General features: G+C 28.4%; 1 protein-coding gene across 1 annotated transcript; it reads left to right on the forward strand.

Moving 5' to 3' along the window:
* The first annotated feature begins 1,516 nt into the window (after nucleotides 1–1,516).
* LOC107453159 (putative phospholipase B-like 2) lies at nucleotides 1,517–20,972 on the forward strand. The gene is made up of 11 exons (XM_016069866.4): nucleotides 1,517–2,076; nucleotides 2,830–3,076; nucleotides 6,095–6,189; nucleotides 7,432–7,649; nucleotides 12,548–12,642; nucleotides 13,882–14,039; nucleotides 15,831–15,923; nucleotides 18,572–18,643; nucleotides 18,730–18,882; nucleotides 19,518–19,677; nucleotides 20,645–20,972. The coding sequence occupies exons 1-11, from the start codon at nucleotides 1,913–1,915 to the stop codon at nucleotides 20,813–20,815; spliced, it is 1,626 nt and encodes a 541-aa protein (XP_015925352.1). The 5' UTR covers nucleotides 1,517–1,912; the 3' UTR covers nucleotides 20,816–20,972.
* Nucleotides 20,973–21,936: the final 964 nt, after the last annotated feature.

Consider the following 21,936-nt stretch of genomic DNA (forward strand, 5'->3'; position numbering starts at 1 on the left):
TAAGTTTTCATTTAGTTCTATTTTAATCATTGGCAGAGTCGGTCGTCATTTCTTAGCAGCAAAATTTCCCTAAGGAAAAGGCTGAAGAATTTGAAAAAAACTACCCAGTACATTGATAAATCTTTCTGAAACAGAACGCTCTAAACATTTGAAGAACAATTTCTCAATAGTTTTTACCTTTCTATTATCAAAAGCTTGCAATCGATAACTTCCGATTTCGTGATTGCATGCTGTTACAGATGTGTGTATTACAGTAAAATACATTTTTTTTCTGTCTTGAGTTCATTACAAATTAAAGGAAGTCATTTCAATATTGCTTAGTTTATTCCATGAATAAATATATGATTTCAAAACGTGCAGAAATGTAATAGTTATAGAATATTCTTCTTCTTCATAGAATAGTATATATTTCTAAATCTATATAATTCGGAAAACAACAATAAAGAATCATCGGAATTACTTGAAATAAAATAATTTCTGTTGATTATTAATACATTTTTATCGTTTTCTTGATATTTTTTAATTTTGAGTCATAAATTTCAACTAGAATTCAGCTATTCTGTTTTTAAGTTACGTATTGAAATTCATATCGTGATCTAGAAATTATAAAATTTTATTGTGTAGTATGTCATCTTAAAGTAATGAAGGAATAATCTATGTATATATTATTTGGAAATAAAGCTTTCAAACGAAGAACATATCATTTAGGATTTCTCCGGATATTTGGAAGCAGGTAAGTGTCGTGATTTGTATAATAAAAAATTTTACTTGTAAATAATTTTTTTTCTTATTTGATGATAATTTTCTGTAGAAAGGTTTTCTACGTCCGATTAGGAATATTAATTAAAAAAACATGAAAGTTTTTTATTTTAGTGCGAGGAATTTTTTAGAATCGTTTTTTTTTCCCGTAAGCATTCTTTATTTTACGTTTTTTAGTTTATAAATAATGATTTTTAATATAACTTAAAATTTTTCGGTAAAAATTGTTGTCAAAAAACTTTTTTTCAAAATTAAATAATATCATTAAATTTAGCAAAACGATTTCGCAGTCATTAGGTTTTAACTCTAATAAGAAGATACATACTTTTTTTTCTGTTTATTTACAAATATTTTTCTGATGTGTTTTGGATGTTCCTTCTCCAAGAAAATAAAAGAGATACCATTTTGTTTTTGCTTGCTTAAGAAAGAATATCAAACATTTGTCTTTTTTAAATTTAATAAACCACAATATAGAAAGAACGTTACAATGCTACAACAACGCTCACTGTAGTTCGCTGTGATCGCGAAATGCATCCGAGCAGAGGAGGAGAGGATAGGGAAGAAGCTCTAGATATGTAACTTCGGTCTTCTCGCCAGATGATGAATCCGAGAGTTACGACTTCGAATATGTCTCACCCTATCTTTTTTTGGAACGACGTATCAGTGACACTTACCTTTTGCACAGCTATTTTTTATCACTACAAGATGGCGCTTAAATTTCTCATCTTAAGGAGCATTCTTACTGCCTGTGGTTCACACATTTCTGGTCGCCATCGATATTTTTCCAAGAAAAACAAGCAAATAAAAATTTTCATTTTACTCATTGGTGAAAAAAATGCCTGGACCGCATTTAATGAAAGCAATTTCCATACATTAAATACCTTATATTTCTTAGAAGTTTAGGTCCAAGCATATATTTACTTCTGTTCAAAAAAAAACATCACATGGTTTTGTTTGTTTACTAGTTTACTATCACGCGTTTCTGACGGAATTAGCATAAGATAAGTGTTAACTATCTTTAATCTTATCTTGTTAATTATCTATTGTTAGTTCTAGATTTTATTTCAAACATTTGTTTTATTTATGTAAAACTGGTGAACACGATTTGTTACTAGCAGTGTTGTTAATTAAAATAGTTATTAATTTCTGAAAGATGCTTGTTTCGTCTGTAGTTTTGTGTTTATTAATCGCTTTAGTTAAAGCAAAAAATGCATCTGTTACATATGATCAAACAACTGGAAAATTTCAAATCCATGACTATATAGCTAATGATCCTGTAGCTTATGGTACATTTACTGACGAAATTTTCAAAGTTGGGTGAGCTAATGCTTTTGTTATTGTTCAGTTTCTAAACACAGGGGAGATTTCCGTATCAAGATCTGACGCGCCAATTACACTTGCCAAGGTGCCAAATAAATTTTAAACTTGCAAATTTGTTTTAAAAAAATATGTAGATGATTACCCAGGGGTGACTACGAGTTGGTTCCTTTCTATAATGTTCTTTTTAATTTCTCGCGGACCGCTGTTCGGAAGTTTCCAAAACTTGGCAATTATTCTTCCACAGAACATTGTTAAGTTTCTTTATTTACACTGTACTTTCAAAAGATTCTGGCCTTAGGATATATACTTTCCAATTAGTGTTATCAATGTTTAATTTATTTTGGAAATATTTCCATATTGTGATCTTCATCAGAATAATCGCAAATTTTGGTGACTTCCAGACAGTGGTCTGCAAGAAGAAAAAAATCACGAAAGGGAACTAACTTGAAAGGTGTAACTGTAACTCATACCCACCCTCAGGGAAACTCCCACAAGTTTTTTTTTCTTTTCTTAAATTTGCAAATTTTATTCCATTTAGTACCTTGATGATTGTAGTTGGCATAACATACCATGATACATAATTCCCTGCATTTTTAGAAGTGTCCAAAATTTTGTGCCTTTTTTTCTAAACTCTTTTGTAAAAGTGAGACAGTTAGCATCCCTGTGCTTGACATCCTATTTAGTTGTTTTTATTCTTATACAAACTGAAACAATGTGATTATAATAAAAATGAATTCTTTTGTCTTCTAGATGGTCATATCTTGAAATTAAAAGCTATGAAAAATATCCAGATCCTATTCAAGCCTATGCTGCTGGTGTTGTAGAGGGGTATTTAACTGCTGACTTGCTAAGGAAACATTTCTCTAACCTAGTTGACGGCTATTGTGATGGAGAGGAGATATATTGTCAAAGATTGACCTCATTTTTGCAAGAAAACTGGGATTTCATTGATAGTAATGTGAAAGTTCGTCGGAAATATGATGTTTACTGGCATCAGGTAAATTTAAATTACTCAATTCATTAAATGTAACTTAATTTTTTTAGTCTTCTAAAAGGGTAGTTTTGCACTATTTTATAAATAATTTATCAAAGAGGTTGAAAAAGTTTTTAATTATAGCAAATTGGGAGCACTGATTTCAAAAAGAAGTAAAGATTATTATAGTTTTTATAACAATTGAATAATAAGTTAAATAGATGAATAAAAATTAGAAGTTATGTTCCTAACTTAGGAATTCTATCACCAAATGTCACCTTTTTTTAACAATTGAATATAATGTAGTTTTTTTTATTTCCAATACCCATCTGGCGAATGAGCCATACTGGCATCTGAAGGGCAGGTTTGTTGACCACTCTTTCAGGGGCACCATATTAAATGGCCAACGTTGCTCCCACAGTAAAGACAGATAGTACAAAGAATGAAGGAACATCCATTTCTTACGCAGGATTGGAACCCAGAACCTTTCTGATACAAGGATAGTTCCCTGACCCCTACACAGGCCAGTCGGCATATTATGTGAAGTAGTTTAAAAGTTTTGAAAATAAGAATGCTATCTCCGAATTTCAACTTTTTATTTTTAACAATTGAATATTATGTAAAGTAGTTAGGTAAAAATTAAATTTTAGAAGTAGTGTCACTTAATGCGTCAATAGTATTGTTATGTGTTTAGTTATGATTGCTAATTATTAAAGTTAATTATTATTAAAGTTAATTATTAGTAGAGCCCGGATTTTGATGACCTAAAAAATCTCAATTAATGCCCTTAAAAAGTGCAAAAAATGCCCTTAAAAGTGCAAAAAAATGCCCTTAAAATGCGAAAATTGCGCTAAAAATGCCTTATGACATGACTTAAATGGAGGAAAAATATTGAACTAAAATAATGTTGTACTCTTTAAAATTATTATGAGTCGTTTCAAAAAATATAAAGCAATGCAATACTTGTTCTACGTTCATTAAAGTTTGAGAAATATGTTTTATATCCTAAAATAACAAAAACAAAAGGAAAATATATTGACTCCAAAACATTTTCATTTTGTATAGAAACTTAAATGAGTATAACAACTTTCATCTCATAATATTACTAAATATCAGAATTACAGTTAATTATTAAATTTTTTTTTAATATTTTGAAATGTAAACGAGCGTCTCTAGTCTGAAAGCAAATTTTTATACCAGGAGAAGCTTCTTTCAACGTCTACTGATGTTATTGGTGCTTACTTGAGATGGATGGTCACACTTACTGACAATTCTTCTTCAATTTGAAAAAATGTTGCTTCACCTGTTAATATCCTAGAGATTTTCTTCATTGTTTGGAAGCCAGTGTAATATAAAAAAATTATAAAAAATAATAAAAATTGGAAAAAATTAGCAACAAAATTTAAAAAATGCTTTAAAATGCGAAATACACCCCAAAATTTAAAGAAAATGCCCTATAAATCTCAAAAAATGCTCTAAAGGACAAAAAATGTCCAAAAATGCAAAAAAATGCAAATGTCATCAAAATCCGGGCCTTAATTATTAGTTATGATTGCTAATGTAGAGGCGAAATTGAACTTCCAAAACCTTCCTTTTGTTAAGTTTATGTTAATAAATAAATAAAAATATATAAATATTTGCTAACCTCATGTTTTCTTTTTCTGCTGTGTTCTAACAATCATTCTTGCAGAGAAAATTGTAGTTAAAGATATTTTAAATATTAACAAACTAAAGCTTTGAAAAGATTTTATTAAAATATTAAATTATTATGATTTTACTATAATCTACCTGTTATTATGACCACCAATTATTATGATTTTACCATAATCTCATTGGAGTAAATATAATCTCTATATATGTGGTGTTTAACTTTTATTGGTCTATGTAGAATGATAATTTTGGTAATTTACTGTGGTTGGGTGAAAATAAAAATTTCAATAGAGTATCTTTTCCTAAAGAATGTTGAATTTAGATTATTATAGTTCTCATATTATATGAATTTCTTTAGCAATCATATTTAATTACCATATATCTTGGTGTATAAGTCTACCCCTATATTTAAATATGCGATAGCAAATTTCTGGCATGTCAGGAATATAAGTCGTGTGTGTCATAATGTGGATTCAAATATTATTGTAAAATATTTTTAACAATGTGCAATTTCTAATACTTTGGTCGAGGATGAAGATGATTTCTTGTGGGACACAGCAGTTTGGGATAAAATAGAAATTCATTGCAGAGGAGAATCGGTATGATGACACTGCTAACGTTAATGAATCCAACACAAATGCTAACCTGTAGTCTTTGAATATGTAGCTTTATGGTATGCTTTGAAAGTTTTCATTGTGTTTTATTTTTTAAAATATGTTGAGATAAAATACAAATTTACTTGTAACATATTTTACTTGTAACAGTAGTTTTTGCAAAGAGGTAAATTCATTCAGAGTTATTCATATCTATCTCATAATTCATAATGCATTAATGTTTCCCGATCGATAGATGTCTGACTTTATTATCGGTCTATAAGTCAGCCCGTTCATTTTCATAAAATTTGGGGGGTTTTAAAAGTTGATTTATATACCGTATGTATTAGAAGCAATTCAAAAACGTTAATACAAATTAGTAGTTACTTGATTACTACTAAATGTTATTAAGAGCAAAAGTTTGTAAAATGTTCTTTTATAGAACGCTTGACAGAAACTATTAAAGTATAATTTTTTATTATAGATTGTTTGAATAATAAAGACTGCATTATCCGTATTGTACCCATATTATCCATCACCAGAAAAAAATTAGGGCGTCATATTACTGCGCTGCAAATTTGAAATTGGCAATTTTAACTTTTATAAAGTTTCACTTGTTTTTTATTCATTTTAAGAGGAAAATAAAGCTACATGTTATGAGGTTAATGTTATACGCAACTATTTCTTATGAAAAAGTTTATTTTATTTTTTGTCAGTGGAGCATATAATTGTTATAACATAAGTTTTTATTTCGAGACAAAACTGCTTCTTTAATTGTTGTTAAATTTTTTTTATTTAGATTGCTTTAACTTTTGAGCAGTTGCATGGACTGGAAGATGGATATAAAAATGTCACAAGCCAGCCTTCTACTAAAGTGGATCTAATGGGCCTCTTGTAATGTAGTTATTTTAAACTCAGCAAAAATAAGATCATTTTAATTGTTATCTGAAATTATTATTTTTTCTGATTTAAGTTTTCAGTAACCATAGCACAGTTTAGTATTATTGCAACATGTAAGCTAGGAAAACTATTTTTTAATAAGTAAAACTTTTTAAAAGTCTGTTATTAAAACAGATTTTCGTAATTGTAATATAATTTTTTGCTAACTATTAAGTATATGTTACACGTATTGTAGTCTTTGATAAACAATTAGGCAGATTTGGTTTATTTTTGTGTGTTTCATAAATACTCCATCTAATTTTTCTTCTTCTTTTAACTCTGAGTTTAAAACGTATCTATTTTATTTTATTTCCGATTCTAATTTTATTTCTGATATTTATAATTTTAACTCAGTAATTACTTATGAATGTGTAGCATCTTAAATTCTATTTCACCTTAAAAAGTGTTACTTTATCTTGTTACATATTGTCATCTATTCTGTCATCTGTTAACTGATTATAAATTTGTAACGAGTTAATAGATAACCCCTCACACCATACTTCAAACAATTTTATCTAAAATATTTTCTTTAAAATGTTTAGATCTTATTTTCTGAAATCACAGAAACTCAAAATTTCGTTCATGTTCTCTAATTACATTTTTTATATTCTTTTTTCTTATAAATTTAATATTCCTATAAAACTTATACTTTTACAAGTATAAGCATTACAGGAATATGAAATATTTTTTATACCTATATTCAAACACTTTAGTCTTGTACTTGAAATTCACACATTTTTTGCTTCAAGCATTTATTTGCATTTGAAATTTCTAAAAAATATATAATGCAATTTGAAGTTTTTGCTTACATCTGAATTATTTACTTTTTGAAATTAAATGACACCCCTCACATTATTTGGGGCTCAAGAAATGCAACTGCAAGTACTCCTAATCCTAGATGCAAGAACTTTTGTTTGCTAGAAGAAAAAGATTTTTTTCTCTCCCAAATTAAAACTAAAGATGAGACAATCTGATAAGTAGTAAGACTTTTTATCTAAAATCTTCTCTTCAAATCATGAACCAAAAGCGAAACACTACAAACATTGCTGCTATTAAGTTAATATTTTGAAATTCCTTGATATTTTTCCTTCACGGTAATCAAACTAAAGCATATTAATTTTACTTGTTGTTCATATTAAATCATTGTATTTTTCTGTCTTGCTGTACATAGAATTTACATTACCTTTATATATTTAGATTGCTGAATATTATGGGAGATTTAGAAGACTTAGAAGTTGTTTTAAAGAAAAATGACATGAGAAGAGTGTTAGGAAGTGGACATTGTTCAGGTTTGATCAAAGTCCTTCCAAACAATAAAGATATATTATTTTCTCAAGTAACATGGTCAACTTATACATCAATGCTAAGGATATTGAAGAAATATAGCCTAAAACTGCACACTTCCTTAGCAGATGGTATGATTTTTTATTTTTTCTTTGACTTTCCCAGTACGTAAAATCTGTCATATAATGGAATCGCTCATGGTTTTTACATTTTCTAAAAGCTAGTAATACAATTAACATAGGAAATAGAGTAAATGTTTTCTCAGTATACATCTCTTACTCAGGGTTCCCGCGGCCTTGAAAAAGCCTTGAAAAGTACTTGAATTTCATTTTGATTTTCAAGGGCCCCTAGAAGTACTTGAAAATGATATTAAATCCTTGAAAATTTCGAAATGACCTTGAAAAGTATCGAAAACTCAGGAAAACAGCCCTATTTCCAGTATTTCTATGTTTAACTTTTTGACGCGCGTAAGTGTGATAGAATGACTTCCCCGTCTTTCAAATGATGACACGTACTGTTTCATTTTAGGATTTCATGTACGTTTGGCTGATTTTAGGAATTTTAAATATTGGGAACTGCGCCAGATTCTGACAAAATCTCAATTCTTATTCAGGCGATTTTAATATCGATCTTCGTATTAGACTTATTTAAATATTATGTGTTGCAGGGATGAAAGACTTCCACGAAAAAGCGGAAATCCGCTTTTTTTCCCCAATTTTGAAAATTTCCGACCATGTTCCAAAAACTAAAATTTTTGGGAAGTCCTATTGGAGAAACCCAAGCCGCCCGAACGATAGTCGGATTACAGCGACTTCTGCTATAGAGTGGAAAGGAGTTTAAGCGTTTCGTTACGAGCGCCGATATTTGATTTTTTTTTGTTTAGCTGATTTTTGGAATTTTAAATATTAGGAACTGCACCGGAATTTGCTAAAATCGCGATTTTTAATCAAACGATTTTAATATCAATCATCGATTTTTGTATTTAACTGATTTAAAACTTACGTGTTGCAATTTTTTTTACGCGATTTAAAAATCTTACTAGCAATTCCTATTCACTCAATTTCAAAATCCAATATCGCGATTTGTATTTAAGCGTTTTTAAAACCCAATATCGCGATTTGTATTCTCGTGAGTTCAAAATCCAAATTTACTCACTGCGATTCGTATTCACGTGATCTAAAAATTATGCATCGTGATTCTTATTTACGCGATTTAAAAATTCAATATCGCAATTTGTATTTTCGTGTCTTTAAAATCCAACAGCGTGATTCGTAATCACGGGATTTTATAAATCCAAATTCGCGATTCATATTCACGCGATTTTAAAATCCAAAAACGCGATTCATATTCACGCGATTTTAAAATCCAATATCGTGATTTGTATTTTCGTGTTTTTAAAATCCAAAATCGCGATTCATATTCACGCGATTTTAAAATCCAATATCGTGATTCATATTCACGCGATTTTAAAATCCAAAATCGCGATTCATATTCACGCGATTTTAAAATCCAATATCGTAATTCATATTCACGCGATTTTAAAATCTAATGTCGTGATTCATATTCACGCGATTTTAAAATCCAATATCGTGATTCATATTCACGCGATTTTAAAATCCAATTTCGTGATTTATATTCACGCGATTTTGAAATCCAAAATCGCGATTCATATTCATGCAATTTTATAATCCAATATCAAGATTCATATTCACACGATTTTAAAACCCAATATCGCGATTCTTGAAAGAAGTAGAAGTAAGCTTTCTCTTGAATTAGTTACTGTAAAGATGTGATATATTTTTCATTAGTAAGTAATTTAATAGTCGCGCCTTCGTATAATTGCTTAATTTTTTTTTAATAATATATTAGTGGTCAAAATTTTAAAATTATATTTAAGAAAAATTTAAAGTTAACTGTCTAAATGCTTCTGCCACTTTAAATATTGAATAAAATTCTCCCAGCATAGTTAAAAGTTGCTTTTATAAATCTCAGTATCATATAGAACACTCCCCCCCCCTCCTCCTAGTGACCTGCGTTGTAAAAGTTCAGCTTTTTTAATTTTTGTCCACTTTAATGCCTGGTGTTGCAATTCGTTTTCGCGTGATTCAAAAATCGTACTCGCAATTCCCATTAAAGCAATTTAAAAATCTAATATCGCGATTTGTACTTAAGCGTTTTTTTAGCGCAATTTGTTTTTCCGCGAGTTTGAAATCGAATGTCGCTATTCGTATTCACGCATTTTGCGATATCAAACATCGATTTTCGTATTTATACTCGATTTGAAAACTACTCGTTGCAATTCATATTCACGTGACCATGTCAAGTGCGTATGATCGATGCTACTGAAAAAAAGTTAATTCAAGTATGAGTGGTTAATTAAAAAAGTTAGTGACCAAAATTGTTACTAAGAATCTATCAGAAGGTATTGAGGTGAAAGTTGGCATCTGTTTCAATTTAAAATGGTTGACTGGTAATAAATTTAAAATGATAATCAAGCCGCAACATCCAATAATTGATTAATTTTCTTAAATTGAAAAGTGGTCGAAATTTCAAAATTATATTTAGGAACAATTTAAATTTCACTGTCTAAATGCTTCTGCCACTTTAAATATTAAATAAAAGTCTCCCGGCAGAGTTGTTTTTAAATATCTAATTGATATCACAGTATTATATAGAACATTCCCTCCTTTTGCCCGAATCTTTGCTTATTCAGACTTTGTATACCTAGCTTAAAATAAGGCTTAATGCAAAATTCAAACCTGACGTTTTTATGCATCATGAATTTTATTCTCGACTTGATGCATCACCCTTGTTTTTTTTTTTTTGTTTTTTTTTTTGTTTTTTATACATATATATACTTAGATCACTTTCCGAAATCAAGAGAGAGAGCAATGGAAGTCTTATTTTTCAGTACTGCTATTATCGACTAACATTTATCGTCAAAACATTTTAGTTTAAAATGTTAAATTTTAGTCTATCTTTAACTAAAATTTAAGTCCTTGAGAATTTTATAATAAGTCTTAAAAAGTCCTTGAAAAGTACTTGAATTTTATTTTTATAGTAGAGCATGAACCCTGTTACTGATAGTTTGTTAAATGCTTATGTTTATATTTTCTTTTAAATGTTTCTTTTTTTTTATAAGCAAACAAAAACTCTGCAATTGGCAAATAGAATTATTCCGAATAAGTTGTGGTAATTAAGAGCACTAAAGAGTATTAATAGCTAATATTTAATAGCTTAAGCAAATTAAATAGATGTACAGTTCAGTTATAATATTAACCCCTTGTTATCTAAAAATCAAGAGGATCTCTTTTTGAGAGAACATTCAAGCCAGTGACATTCTTTCAAGAAAATTTTCTTAAAGGAATGTGTTACATCCTCATTAAATTTTAAACTAATTTAGTTATTGTGATTTTTTCTGTACATATTGATACATATCTTTTTATTTTTTTGCCAAACTCTTAATTTTTGTATTTTTATAGTTATTAAATTGCTATAAATTTTTTAACACTCATAAAAGATTATATATTTTTATATTTTCTTTATATCTTTGCCAAAAAAAATAATAAAATAAGAATTAGCTTTGTTGCTCTGTAACATTAAAATATTATTTTTCTTTTATTTAAGACATTTTTTGAAGCTTGTAATTTCTAATATGGGCTTTCTAAAAAGCAACTCCATGCCGATGTGGGCACGACTGTTCAAAAGTCAAAAGAATGTCGTTTTTATTGCAGTGCCACGTCTGAAATCCATTTAGTAGGACAGATTTAACATTCGAATTGAAAATTCTAATTTCTGTTGTTTTTGATTTTCCAGAATTTATTGAGAATAGTGTAACTACTCCGGTCTTTGTTTAATCTATTTAGAATGTCTTCATCAGTTCCTCCTTTGTTGTTAATTATTCTTCCAAAATATGTAAAACTGCTTACTTCCTCTAGTTTATTATTTTTTAAGAATATGTCACTTAAATGTTTAGGATTAATTTTCATAATTTTAGTTTCATTTTTATTGATAATAAGCCCCTCTTTCTTTGCCTCTACATTTAAGATGTTTGTGTTTGCTTGCATGTCTTGGTCAGTAAACATAAATCGCCTGCAAAATGAAGATCAGAAAGATATTCTGCTAGGTTCCATCTTATACCCCTTTTATTCTCTGATACTCTCTTCATAATCCCATCTATAGCAATTAAAAAGATTTGAGAAAGTATGCAACCCAGTCTAACACCAAAATCAACTCTGAAGGATTCTGATTGTTGACTGTCATGGATAACTCGTGTATTATAATTTTTATATATATTTCTGATAATGTTTGCGAAGCATTCAGGAATTCTATAGTACTTCAACTGATTCCTGGGTGTTTGACAAAATGGCTATCATGAAATTTCCTTATAAACTGATCGTACTATAGTTATGGTCTCTTTACTGTGGATAACCTTAGCCTCTTGAAGAAACACTATATTTGTACCTCAAGATTCATATGAAATCGTGTTCAGACTTGTTTTATATAATATTCTTGATTGTATACATTGAAAATGTAGGGAAGTTCACTGAAGAAGTCCTTCACAAAGGCAAGTTTGTCCCAATGTTTTCTAAATTATGTGCAAGATTTCACTGTTAATCAATCATTCAGAATGTCTTTGGATTAGTTAGAAATAAAATGCTAGGGAATGTGTCTATTAAAGAATCAATCAATTTTTTTCCATAATTTTTATGCTAAAAAAGCCTGCAAAAGTATTAGCATTAGCAAAGATATTTTATTAACCCTCTGTATAAGGTAGTTTTACTTCTTTTAACTACTTGTAGTAATAGAAAAAATTTACCAACTTTTGAATGAAATAATTGCTGCCTATTACTGTAAAAATTTAGAGATAAATGTCTGATATGTATGTTAGCTGTTCATTGCTTGTGATAATTTTTTTAAAAAGTATGTTTATTAATAATGTAAGAAGTATTGTTGTCTTTTGATATTTTTGCACTTGTGTGCCTTAGTTGTTATTCCAATTAATTCATATTTTTGATTGGACTTTTAGGATCTCCTGTTATTCCTGGGCATACTTCTACATTTTCATCTCAACCAGGAGTATTATATTCTGGTGACGACTTCTATGTACTTTCCTCTGGACTTGTAAGTGTTTTATGGTTTCACATCAAACTTCAGTGATTTCTCTGCAACATTCTTAGCATTAGGAAATCTAATTGTTTACTTCCAATTATTAAAATTATACTAGACATGCCACACTGAATTTGAAAGGTTATGTAGCTGTTGGGCTATATTAGGCGTTTATTATAGAATTATAAGTTAACATGGATTTATTAGTATGATCTACATTCATAAGTTAATGGTAAAATTTAAATTATTTTAAAGATGAACTATAACTAAGAATGCTTTATAATAAATGCCTTTAAGCATTACACCATTAGTAATTCACTTTATTTTAAATACTGTGAACATATCTTTACTACAAATTGATACACATTATTGTATGTTTAAATTAAATAAAACTAGTTATGTAATTTTTTCAATCCATTAGTTAATTTATTTTAAAAATTATTTTCTGTCATTAATCCAAACTGTATCCAAATATTTCTGGATTTTTGTACACTTACCATGTTTTCCTTTAATATGTAATTTTAAATTTTTGTCAAAAATTAAGTAAAAAAAAGTATGTGTATTAGAAAGCAAAGAGAAAAGAAAAACGCTATTAAAAATTAACTGTTAAAGTTCATGTTTAAAAGACATCAAAACTCATTTTATTTTTGATATAAATTAAAGCTGTTTCTAATAATTGATTTTCTACTCCTCTCTATTTTATTGAGCAATCAAATAGGTTTTGATGTGTTTTATCTTGTCTTCTGCTGAAGTGATTTGACTTATTTCTCCCCACTTAAAGATTTATTTCTCCTAATGTGTATTCTTTTACAACTTCTCACTTTTTGACAAGAGTTTCATAAATGTTCATGATTACAAATTATATATCTGGCACCATTGGGCTAATTGCTACTACATTTCAGCAAATATAATAATAAATCAAAATAATTTTTTAACAATAGGAATTGAAATAGTTTGTTTTTAATTCATTTTTATAGTAATATGAGCTTTAAATAATTAATTTTTAAAACTTATTTTTTAAAGAGCAATATTATTGTATGATAATTTTTTTTCTTTTTGTTTAAATGAATTTCATTTTAGCTTTTTTATTTAAGGATATAATGAAGTTAATACATTGAACATAATATTGTAGCAGTACACTAGTGTGCATATTTAGTACTCTCATATATGAACTTAGTATAATTTTAATATATGTGTAATTAATTTATATTTGACTGGTTCCTCTGAGTGAGTGTATCTTATTTTCATTTCTAGGTTGCCATAGAAACTACGTTTGGCAATGGAAATGATTCCTTGTGGAAATATGTTGTTCCACAAACTATATTGGAATGGCAAAGAAACATCATTGCTAATAGATTGGCCAAAACTGGAAAACAATGGGTGACATTGTTCGGCATTTTAAATAGTGGAACGTTAGTAAATATATAATCTCTGTTTATTGAAAAATTGTAGGCACAATGGCTGTTTTTGGTGTTCAAATCTATGTTACATTTTGTCTTGATGCCCAAAAACTTAGAAACCGGTGCAAGGTGTACAGAGGAATAAAAAAAAATAATGTTTGATAATTAATTCTAGAATTATTAACTGGAAAACTTGTTATAAAGAATACCAGACTTCAATCCAAAGAAATGCAATTACAAAGTTGAAATTTGGTGTGCTCTTTTTCATTTATAAACAAGTTTTTTTTTTTTTTTACGAAAAATTTTCTAGTTTGTTCACGCGCACGAAAATTATTGTAATATTAAGTTTTTTTTTCTTTAAATAGTAACTATTTATCTATTATAGAAAAATTTATGTCTTGAGGTTTTTTGTTTTGTAAGCTTGCGATTGACTTGGTGTCAGAAGTAACAAAAAATAAGGGAGTAAGATATTAAATGTTGCCAGATAAATCTTAAAATTCATATTAAAAAGTACGGTTAATTATTATTCAAATCTAGGTATCTGCCTAATTTATAATTAACATATTAATAAAATCTGCTCACATGAAATTATATATTTTACAAATACAATGAATTTCTTTATTTCCTTTTAAGAAGAATAAAAAAAAAAATGAATTAGAAGCCCAGAGGTTGGTGAGCGGAATAGAGGATTTAAATTTACAGCAGTGTTTTGAATTAACAGTCTTTTTTCCCACAGCATATTTTTAGAAATATTTTTCTTGTTTATTTTTTAAAAAAAACTTGGTTCCTATTTAAATTATTAATTTCTTTTTTTTACTGTATAGATTTACTTTGTTAAGATTTTAATTTGCATAAAATATTTCTATTCATATTAGCTGGTTTTGTAACTGGATTTAAATATAAGATAGGAAATAACATAATGTAGGAAAAAAATTGACTGTTTTAAATTTATTAAGATCACAAATAATCCTGACAAATTTTTCTATCTCTAGCTTTGGGTTAGATTATCTCTAGCTTTGGGTTAAATGCTTTTGACCATATTTTTACTTAATATTGAGTATTGTAAATCCGATATTTATGTAGAATTTTAAATACGTAAATGAAAATTAGAGCAATTTTAAATAAATTTGTTTTTTATAAATAATATTTCAATTGCTACTAAATATTTAGAATTTAGGAAAATGTTATCATGTTGTCATACATGTTTGATAATTTGAAATAGTGATTATAAAAATGAGCTTGTGCAATTTCAAAAATTCATAGTATTTTGACGATTGAAAATGTATTTTAATTTAAGAAGGTTGTTTTGCAACTTTTTAAAAAATTTTTATGAATCTTTATTTTTATTATGAATCCACGTCCCGCCCCCTAGCGGGGGCATCCGGGGTGAAAATTTATTGATCAACAAAAGGATACAAAACAATTTCCAGTTTGAAAACAAAAGAAGATGAGAATTTACAATGATAAACATGAATAATATATGAGGGAAATAATAGAATCTTTGTGTCAAGTTAAAGTATCACTGCATTTATGCTGCTCTTGATTAATTTAAAATTAAATTATTAATTAAATTATCAAATGTAGTTTTAGTAAATTTACTTAAACAAATGTATAACTAATTTAATTTATCTGAATAAAATTTACGTAATAAAATATATATTAAGTTAATTCACCAAATTCATTTTAAGAACTTTTCTGTTATTTTTCTGAATAATTTGCTACATATTTAATTTTAATAAATTGGATCATCATTATAATAATAGTTTGGTTAATTTGTTCTTTGACTCCAGCTTTTTATTTTAGTTATAATAATCAGTGGATGGTCGTAGATTATAACAAATTTAAACCTGGAAGTCCTTTACAAGATGGTTTACTTTATGTTCTGGAACAACTTCCGTAAGTACCCCTCAATCATTCATAATGGCTTGCAGCGAGTCTCTCTAGGTTTTGCATTTTTTCCAGACTTTGGAAGAAATCGAAGAAACGAGACAAAATTTAATAGACTAAAGATAATCAGTATTATCACTTAGCAATAGTTTTTAAAGAATGGTTTATATTAAAACTTAAAAAATTTAATGCAATTCACAAAGGTTAATTTTTTTGTCAAGAAGGTTAATTTACTTAAAAATAAAATTAAAAAAACGATTTTTGTGTTATATAGAATTTTATAATCTAAATCTAAAGTTAAATAATAATTTAATGTTAATGGGATATGTGTTATAGCTATAGTGAACCTGGGATATAGTGAACACTCGGATGTAGTGAACTTTTTTAGCGATCCCGACCGTATTCCTATTTAAATAATGTTATTTTTAACGCTTATAGTGAACAGCTTAGAACTTGGAAACTCGGTTATAGTGGACTCAAATTTCATTTTTTTAAATATCTTTTTCAGTCCTCCATCTTTAAACTTGTAGGTGTTGGGACTGAAAATGAATGCATTCCTATAAAATGTGTCATATTACTCTCCTTTATGCTTATCACTTTTAACTATACTGTAATAAATGTCAAACAGATCATTTATCTTATACTCCTCCCTCCCTGCCAAGCCTTGCTTTATCTCTTTTCCCCAAGCTTGCTCTACAACTAGTTAACTTGGCCACCTGCTGAATTTTTGGAATTTTCTTATCTGTTCAAACCATATTCTTTACAAATCACCCCTTAACAATCAAGAAGGGCAACAATTTAACTCATTCTACAGCTGCTCTCTTCATATTCTTACATTATCTATTTCAGACAAGATTTTTATTTCAAAAGCAGTGAAAATGGCAAATTCTCTAAAGAGAAAAGCGTTTTCAATAGAGGACAAAGTTAAAATTGTAAAGCATATTGATGATGGAACCAATCAATTGACACTGTGTAAGGAATTTTTCTTGTCAAAATCTACAGTTTCAAACATTTGGAAAAATCGAAGTGCAATTCTTGCGGCATACGACAAAAACATGGTATCATCGAAAAAACTGCGTGGAGCTGAAAGAGAAAACGTAGAAGATGGTTCGAAATCTTGTTCAAAATGTAAAAATCTTGCATTCTTTGCACATTGTAGATAAGAAAATTGATGAACTCAATTTAAAATCAAATTGTGTTCAATCAAAAATCACAAATTTTTTTCATAAAAAGTGAAAATAAAACTAATATTTAGCGACGTAATTACTTTTTCCATCAATTTTTGCTTTACTATCTGTTAATTAGTTAATAATTTTTAAATAACTTATGCAAAATTGCAAAGCCAATTTTCAATCATTCAACTGTCTTGTGCAAAAAATATTCTTCAAAAAATTTGGATATAGTGAACCATCGGTTATAGTGGACACATTACTGAGTCCGCAGACGGTTCCCTATAGCGGGGTTCGACTGTATTTATAAATTTAATTTTATTAATTGTGTGACTCTATATATTTAATTTACTTCTTACTCCATTTTAAAATTTCTTAATCTATAGTTAAAGTTAAATATAAAAAATATTGATTTTGTCTCTATAGCTTTAATTCTGATTAAAATTTGATTTTTTTTTTTTTTTAAGAAGAAACCTTTGAATTTTTTTAATTGTTTAAATCTTCGTGACAATATTTTTTTAATATCAATGCATTTTAGTTATTATAAAATTTATTTTAAAAAAGGAAAAAACTTATTTTTTTAAAATATTTACTTGTTTATAATTTTCAATTTTAAACATTATTAAATCTGGTTTAAGATTGTTTACAAATTTTTCAAACTGTATATCATTCAGTAACTTGTAAATTAAAATTCAGTTATTTGTGAATAAAAATTCATATGTTTACTTTATAAGTTATAAATAATTTTATGAGATCATATAGAAATAAAATCCACATTAAATGTATCTATTTAGCCTTTAGTTAGCCTAAATGTATCTTATTATAAAAGATATTCTGCTGTGCTATCGCTAAAACAACTATAGTGCATCTCGATAGATTTTGAGAAAAATGGCTTGGCAATTATTTTCTTTCTATTGCTAATCCTATAAATGCTAAATTAGAATTTATTTTTGAAAAAAAAATTTTTTTTTAATGAGTAGTTTACCAAACCAAATGCCATACCACAATACCAAATATATAAAAAAAAATCTCAATTTTGTCGCTTAGCTTACATTGATTTTTTCTATTGCACTGCAGTGATAATATATAACAGTATTTGAATATGAAAATTAGTATGATATTTGCAATGAAGAATAAAAACTGTGATTTGTTGATTTGATTGTATTTAAAAATTTAGTTATGATATTTTAGAAGTTCTTTACATTATCAAAATATAAAATAATTTATTTTTTAAAAAAAAATTCGGAATGTGATACTGTGGTTGGACAAAAGTAGTAAGTTTTATATTTCCTACTTTGTTTAAAGAGTATTCCTCATTATATAAAATGCCTAGACATTTCATAAATTTGGAAAAGTGTATAATTCTCACACTTAGTGCTTTGCCTAAAACTCAAGCTATTTTGTAGAATGCAGACATTTCATACAGTGAAGGTAACATATATACTGAAGTGCTGTATGCGGTAAATTTTTTTTTTTTTTTCATTTTAGAGGTTATTTGCATAGTGAGGATAGAACTGATGTGTTACGAAATCAGGGCTATTGGCCTTCTTATAATGTTGCGTAAGTTTTTGTTTCTTAAAATTTGAATGAAAAAATTAATAAATTTCTGCATTTATAATAAACTATTTCATTAACTTCCATTCTAGATATTTCAAGGATATATTTGTTATGAGTGGAGCTCAAGCTAATGCTGACAAATACGGAGATTGGTTCACTTACGAGCGAAATCCTCGAGCTTTAATATTTCAGAGAGATCATAAAAAAGTTCAAGATATTGACTCCATGATCAAATTAATGAGGTAAAAATTTAAGTCAATCATTATTAAGCATAAAAAAATTGAATCAGATATTCTTATTAAGCCTCTGTTTTATTTAATTTCTTTATTGTTTTAGTTAGTAGTTTTTATCGTCCTTTTGTGTGATGGGACTGCTGTATACTTGACTGGATTTAGTTTCAGCATTCTTATAAAATAAAATAGAAAAACTAATTTGTGTTTCTAAAAATGTTTAGTTGCTCTTTATCAAAAAAAATATTTTGATGTTATTTTAATGGGTAGTTTTTAATGTTTTTGATAGGCTAGCTGTATACTTGATTTGATTTCTTTTTAAAAAAATTTTTAAAAATATTTCATTGATTTGTGTTTTAAAAATTTTTTAGTAACTCTTTATGAAAAAAATATTTCGATATTTTAATAGGTAGTTTTTAATGTCCTTGTGGGACTGCTGTGAACTTAATTTAATTTCAGCATTCTTAAAAAAGAAATTCCTTAATTTGTGTTCCTGAAAACTTTTAGTTACTCTTAAAGAATAAAAAATAAAATATTGATTATTTTATCTTTGCCTCTTAATTATGGTAGAATATTTCAATTTAAGTGGTGCAGACGGTTATGATTCATAATTACACAACTAAATAATAAATATTTTTATAATTTAGGTACAATGATTATACTAATGATCCACTGTCAAGGTGCAACTGCACTCCTCCTTACAGCGCTGAAAATGCTATTTCAGCTCGCTGTGATCTTAATCCTGTTAATGGAACATATCCATTTGCTGCTTTAGGTCACAGACAGCATGGAGCAACAGATATGAAGGTATTTCGTGCTCAATTACTTTAAATAACCAAGTGTTCATAAAACACACATGAATTTTTTTAAATGCTATCTTAACTGAAGAAAAAATGATGAGCTATATAGCTGATATAACAAATAAATATTTATTGTTCAAATACAAAAAAATGTGGAAAATCAAATTCAATAGTTATGAGATAGCGGAATGTCATATTTTTCTTTTTGGAAAATTTATACAGATTTTGAAATTTGTGATTTGTTCTAAAATAATTTATCTGATTTTAAAATAATAACTTAATCTTTAAATATTTTATTGTAAGTTGGGAAAAAATAAAACATCAAGTCTCAAACTTGGGGAAAGAGAGCTTCTGGTAATTTTTGTTGATTAATTTTTTTTTTTTTTTTAAGTAATCCTGTTTTTTATGCAATTTTAATTACAGCCCTAACAAGTGTTCTATGAGACAACCCTTGTCACACCAACGCAATAGTTTAGTTCCTGCCAGACTCCAATCAAATTTTTAATTTCCAGTAGTAGTAGCATAAATGCTATGACAGAATAAATACCTTTTTATACTGTGTCCACACTTGAGATGGTGCCTCTCATTGAATCAGAGAAAAAAAAATTGTCTTTGATTATTAAATTACTAAAAAACTTAACTTAGTGGCACGGCAGCCTGTATAGGGCCAAGGTCCATTGTGCCCATCTCAGTTTTCTTAACCTGGGATGCAGGAGCAGATGTTTCAGTTAGGTGGTCAGCCGAACACGAAACCCCCAGTGTTTAGTTCCCAAACTTACTTGGTACTCATTTATAGACCCACTGAAGGGATGAAAGGCTGGGTCAATCTTCGATCCAACGAGGATCGAACCCAGGACATGCGTCACAGGAGCGCAAGGCGCTACCACCCAGTCACCGGGAGTCTGATTATTAAATTTGAGTTTTTAAAAGCTTTATTGAAATTCAGCTTTTTATTCACATCGTTTATTTTACAGTTGACCAGCTACGAACTGCAGAAAAACTATGAATTTGTTGCGATCAGTGGACCCACATATGATCCCCTTCCTCCATTCCAATGGAGCAAGTCAGATTTTGACAAGAAAGTAAAACACGAAGGGCATCCAGATTTATGGCAATTTAAACCAATTGTTCACAAATGGTTGTGAGTCCATTTTTTTCCAGAACTTGATGGCAGCTACATTATTATTACTGATTCAAACCATATACTATTTATGTGATTGTATGACATTTATTGTTGAATCAAGATATTTATATTGCAAATTTTATATGTATTTTTTGTTGAAATAAATTAAATGAATACGATTATTGCAGTATTTATTTAATGAACTGGATATTATCCTAAGTCATATTTATAATTAAATATGTTAGGCAAAAGAAATTTAAAGTTAGCAAAATCTTAAAATTATAAATCCCCCCCCCCCATTTCAAAGCTTGTTTATTTAAAATGCGTGTTCAATAATAACCTGAAAATTAAACTTTGTGATGATTTTTTTTTCAAGTTTCTAAAATTATGCTTTTAGTATAAGTTTTATTTAGATTAATTTTAACTTAGATTCTGTTACTCTTTATTATTAGAAACATACACGACCAGGCTGGTGTCTCTATACTTCGTTTATTAAATGCCCTCTCAGCCTCCCATGACATTCATTTTTGGCATTTAACATGCTGATCAGTTGGCAAAAGAAGGTACTTCCCTCCCAGCCTCTCTAAACTGATTTATTTTCTATCCGCAAATCTAAAGTTAATAAAGCTTGGCTTGTTCCACCGGATCACAATTGATATCTCCGCAAGCGTCCTGGAGGAGTCCTTCAGGGTACACATGCCGACCAAACCGCTACCTGTAGATTTGTCGGTGGGCATACTAAGAGCCTCACTTTCAGTGAACAAATTAAACTTTTTCCAACTTGTAAAAAGTGTAACTATAGCAAGGCTAGTCCTCACCATCTGCTTGATTGCCTGGATTTCACCATGGCAGAGGTTTTTGAGAGATTCTCCTTTTCCTCGATTTTTTGAAGACTCCCGGCCTCATGGATTTGGTATAGCTCCGCTATCCCAGCTGGGATTGGAAACAACATACGCGAAGTATCATTGCTAGAATGGACTCATCCAATTTTGAGGATAAATTATTTTATCTGACCTCCAACGTTACATGATGCTTCAATTTAGTCTTCTGATTCAAATAAATTCATTTTGCATTAGATATTTTGTTTCATTGTAGAAATTTAAATTTCTAACTCATAAACTTAATGTCAGAATAGTTCAGCAA

Source organism: Parasteatoda tepidariorum, chromosome 7 (genome assembly GCF_982258835.1).
Source record: "Parasteatoda tepidariorum strain Cologne lab strain chromosome 7, Ptep-v5.0, whole genome shotgun sequence".
NCBI classification, from domain to species: Eukaryota; Metazoa; Arthropoda; class Arachnida; order Araneae; family Theridiidae; genus Parasteatoda; species Parasteatoda tepidariorum.

Excerpts from the sequence above, each read along its gene's own strand:
- LOC107453159 (XM_016069866.4), top strand. The coding sequence starts at position 1,913 with ATGCTTGTTTCGTCTGTAGTTTTGTGTTTATTAATCGCTTTAGTTAAA. Across the intron at positions 6,190-7,431 it reads GTGGATCTAATGGGCCTCTT|ATTGCTGAATATTATGGGAG; the intron begins GTAATGTAGTTA and ends TTATATATTTAG. Across the intron at positions 14,040-15,830 it reads GGCATTTTAAATAGTGGAAC|TTATAATAATCAGTGGATGG; the intron begins GTTAGTAAATAT and ends TTTTTATTTTAG.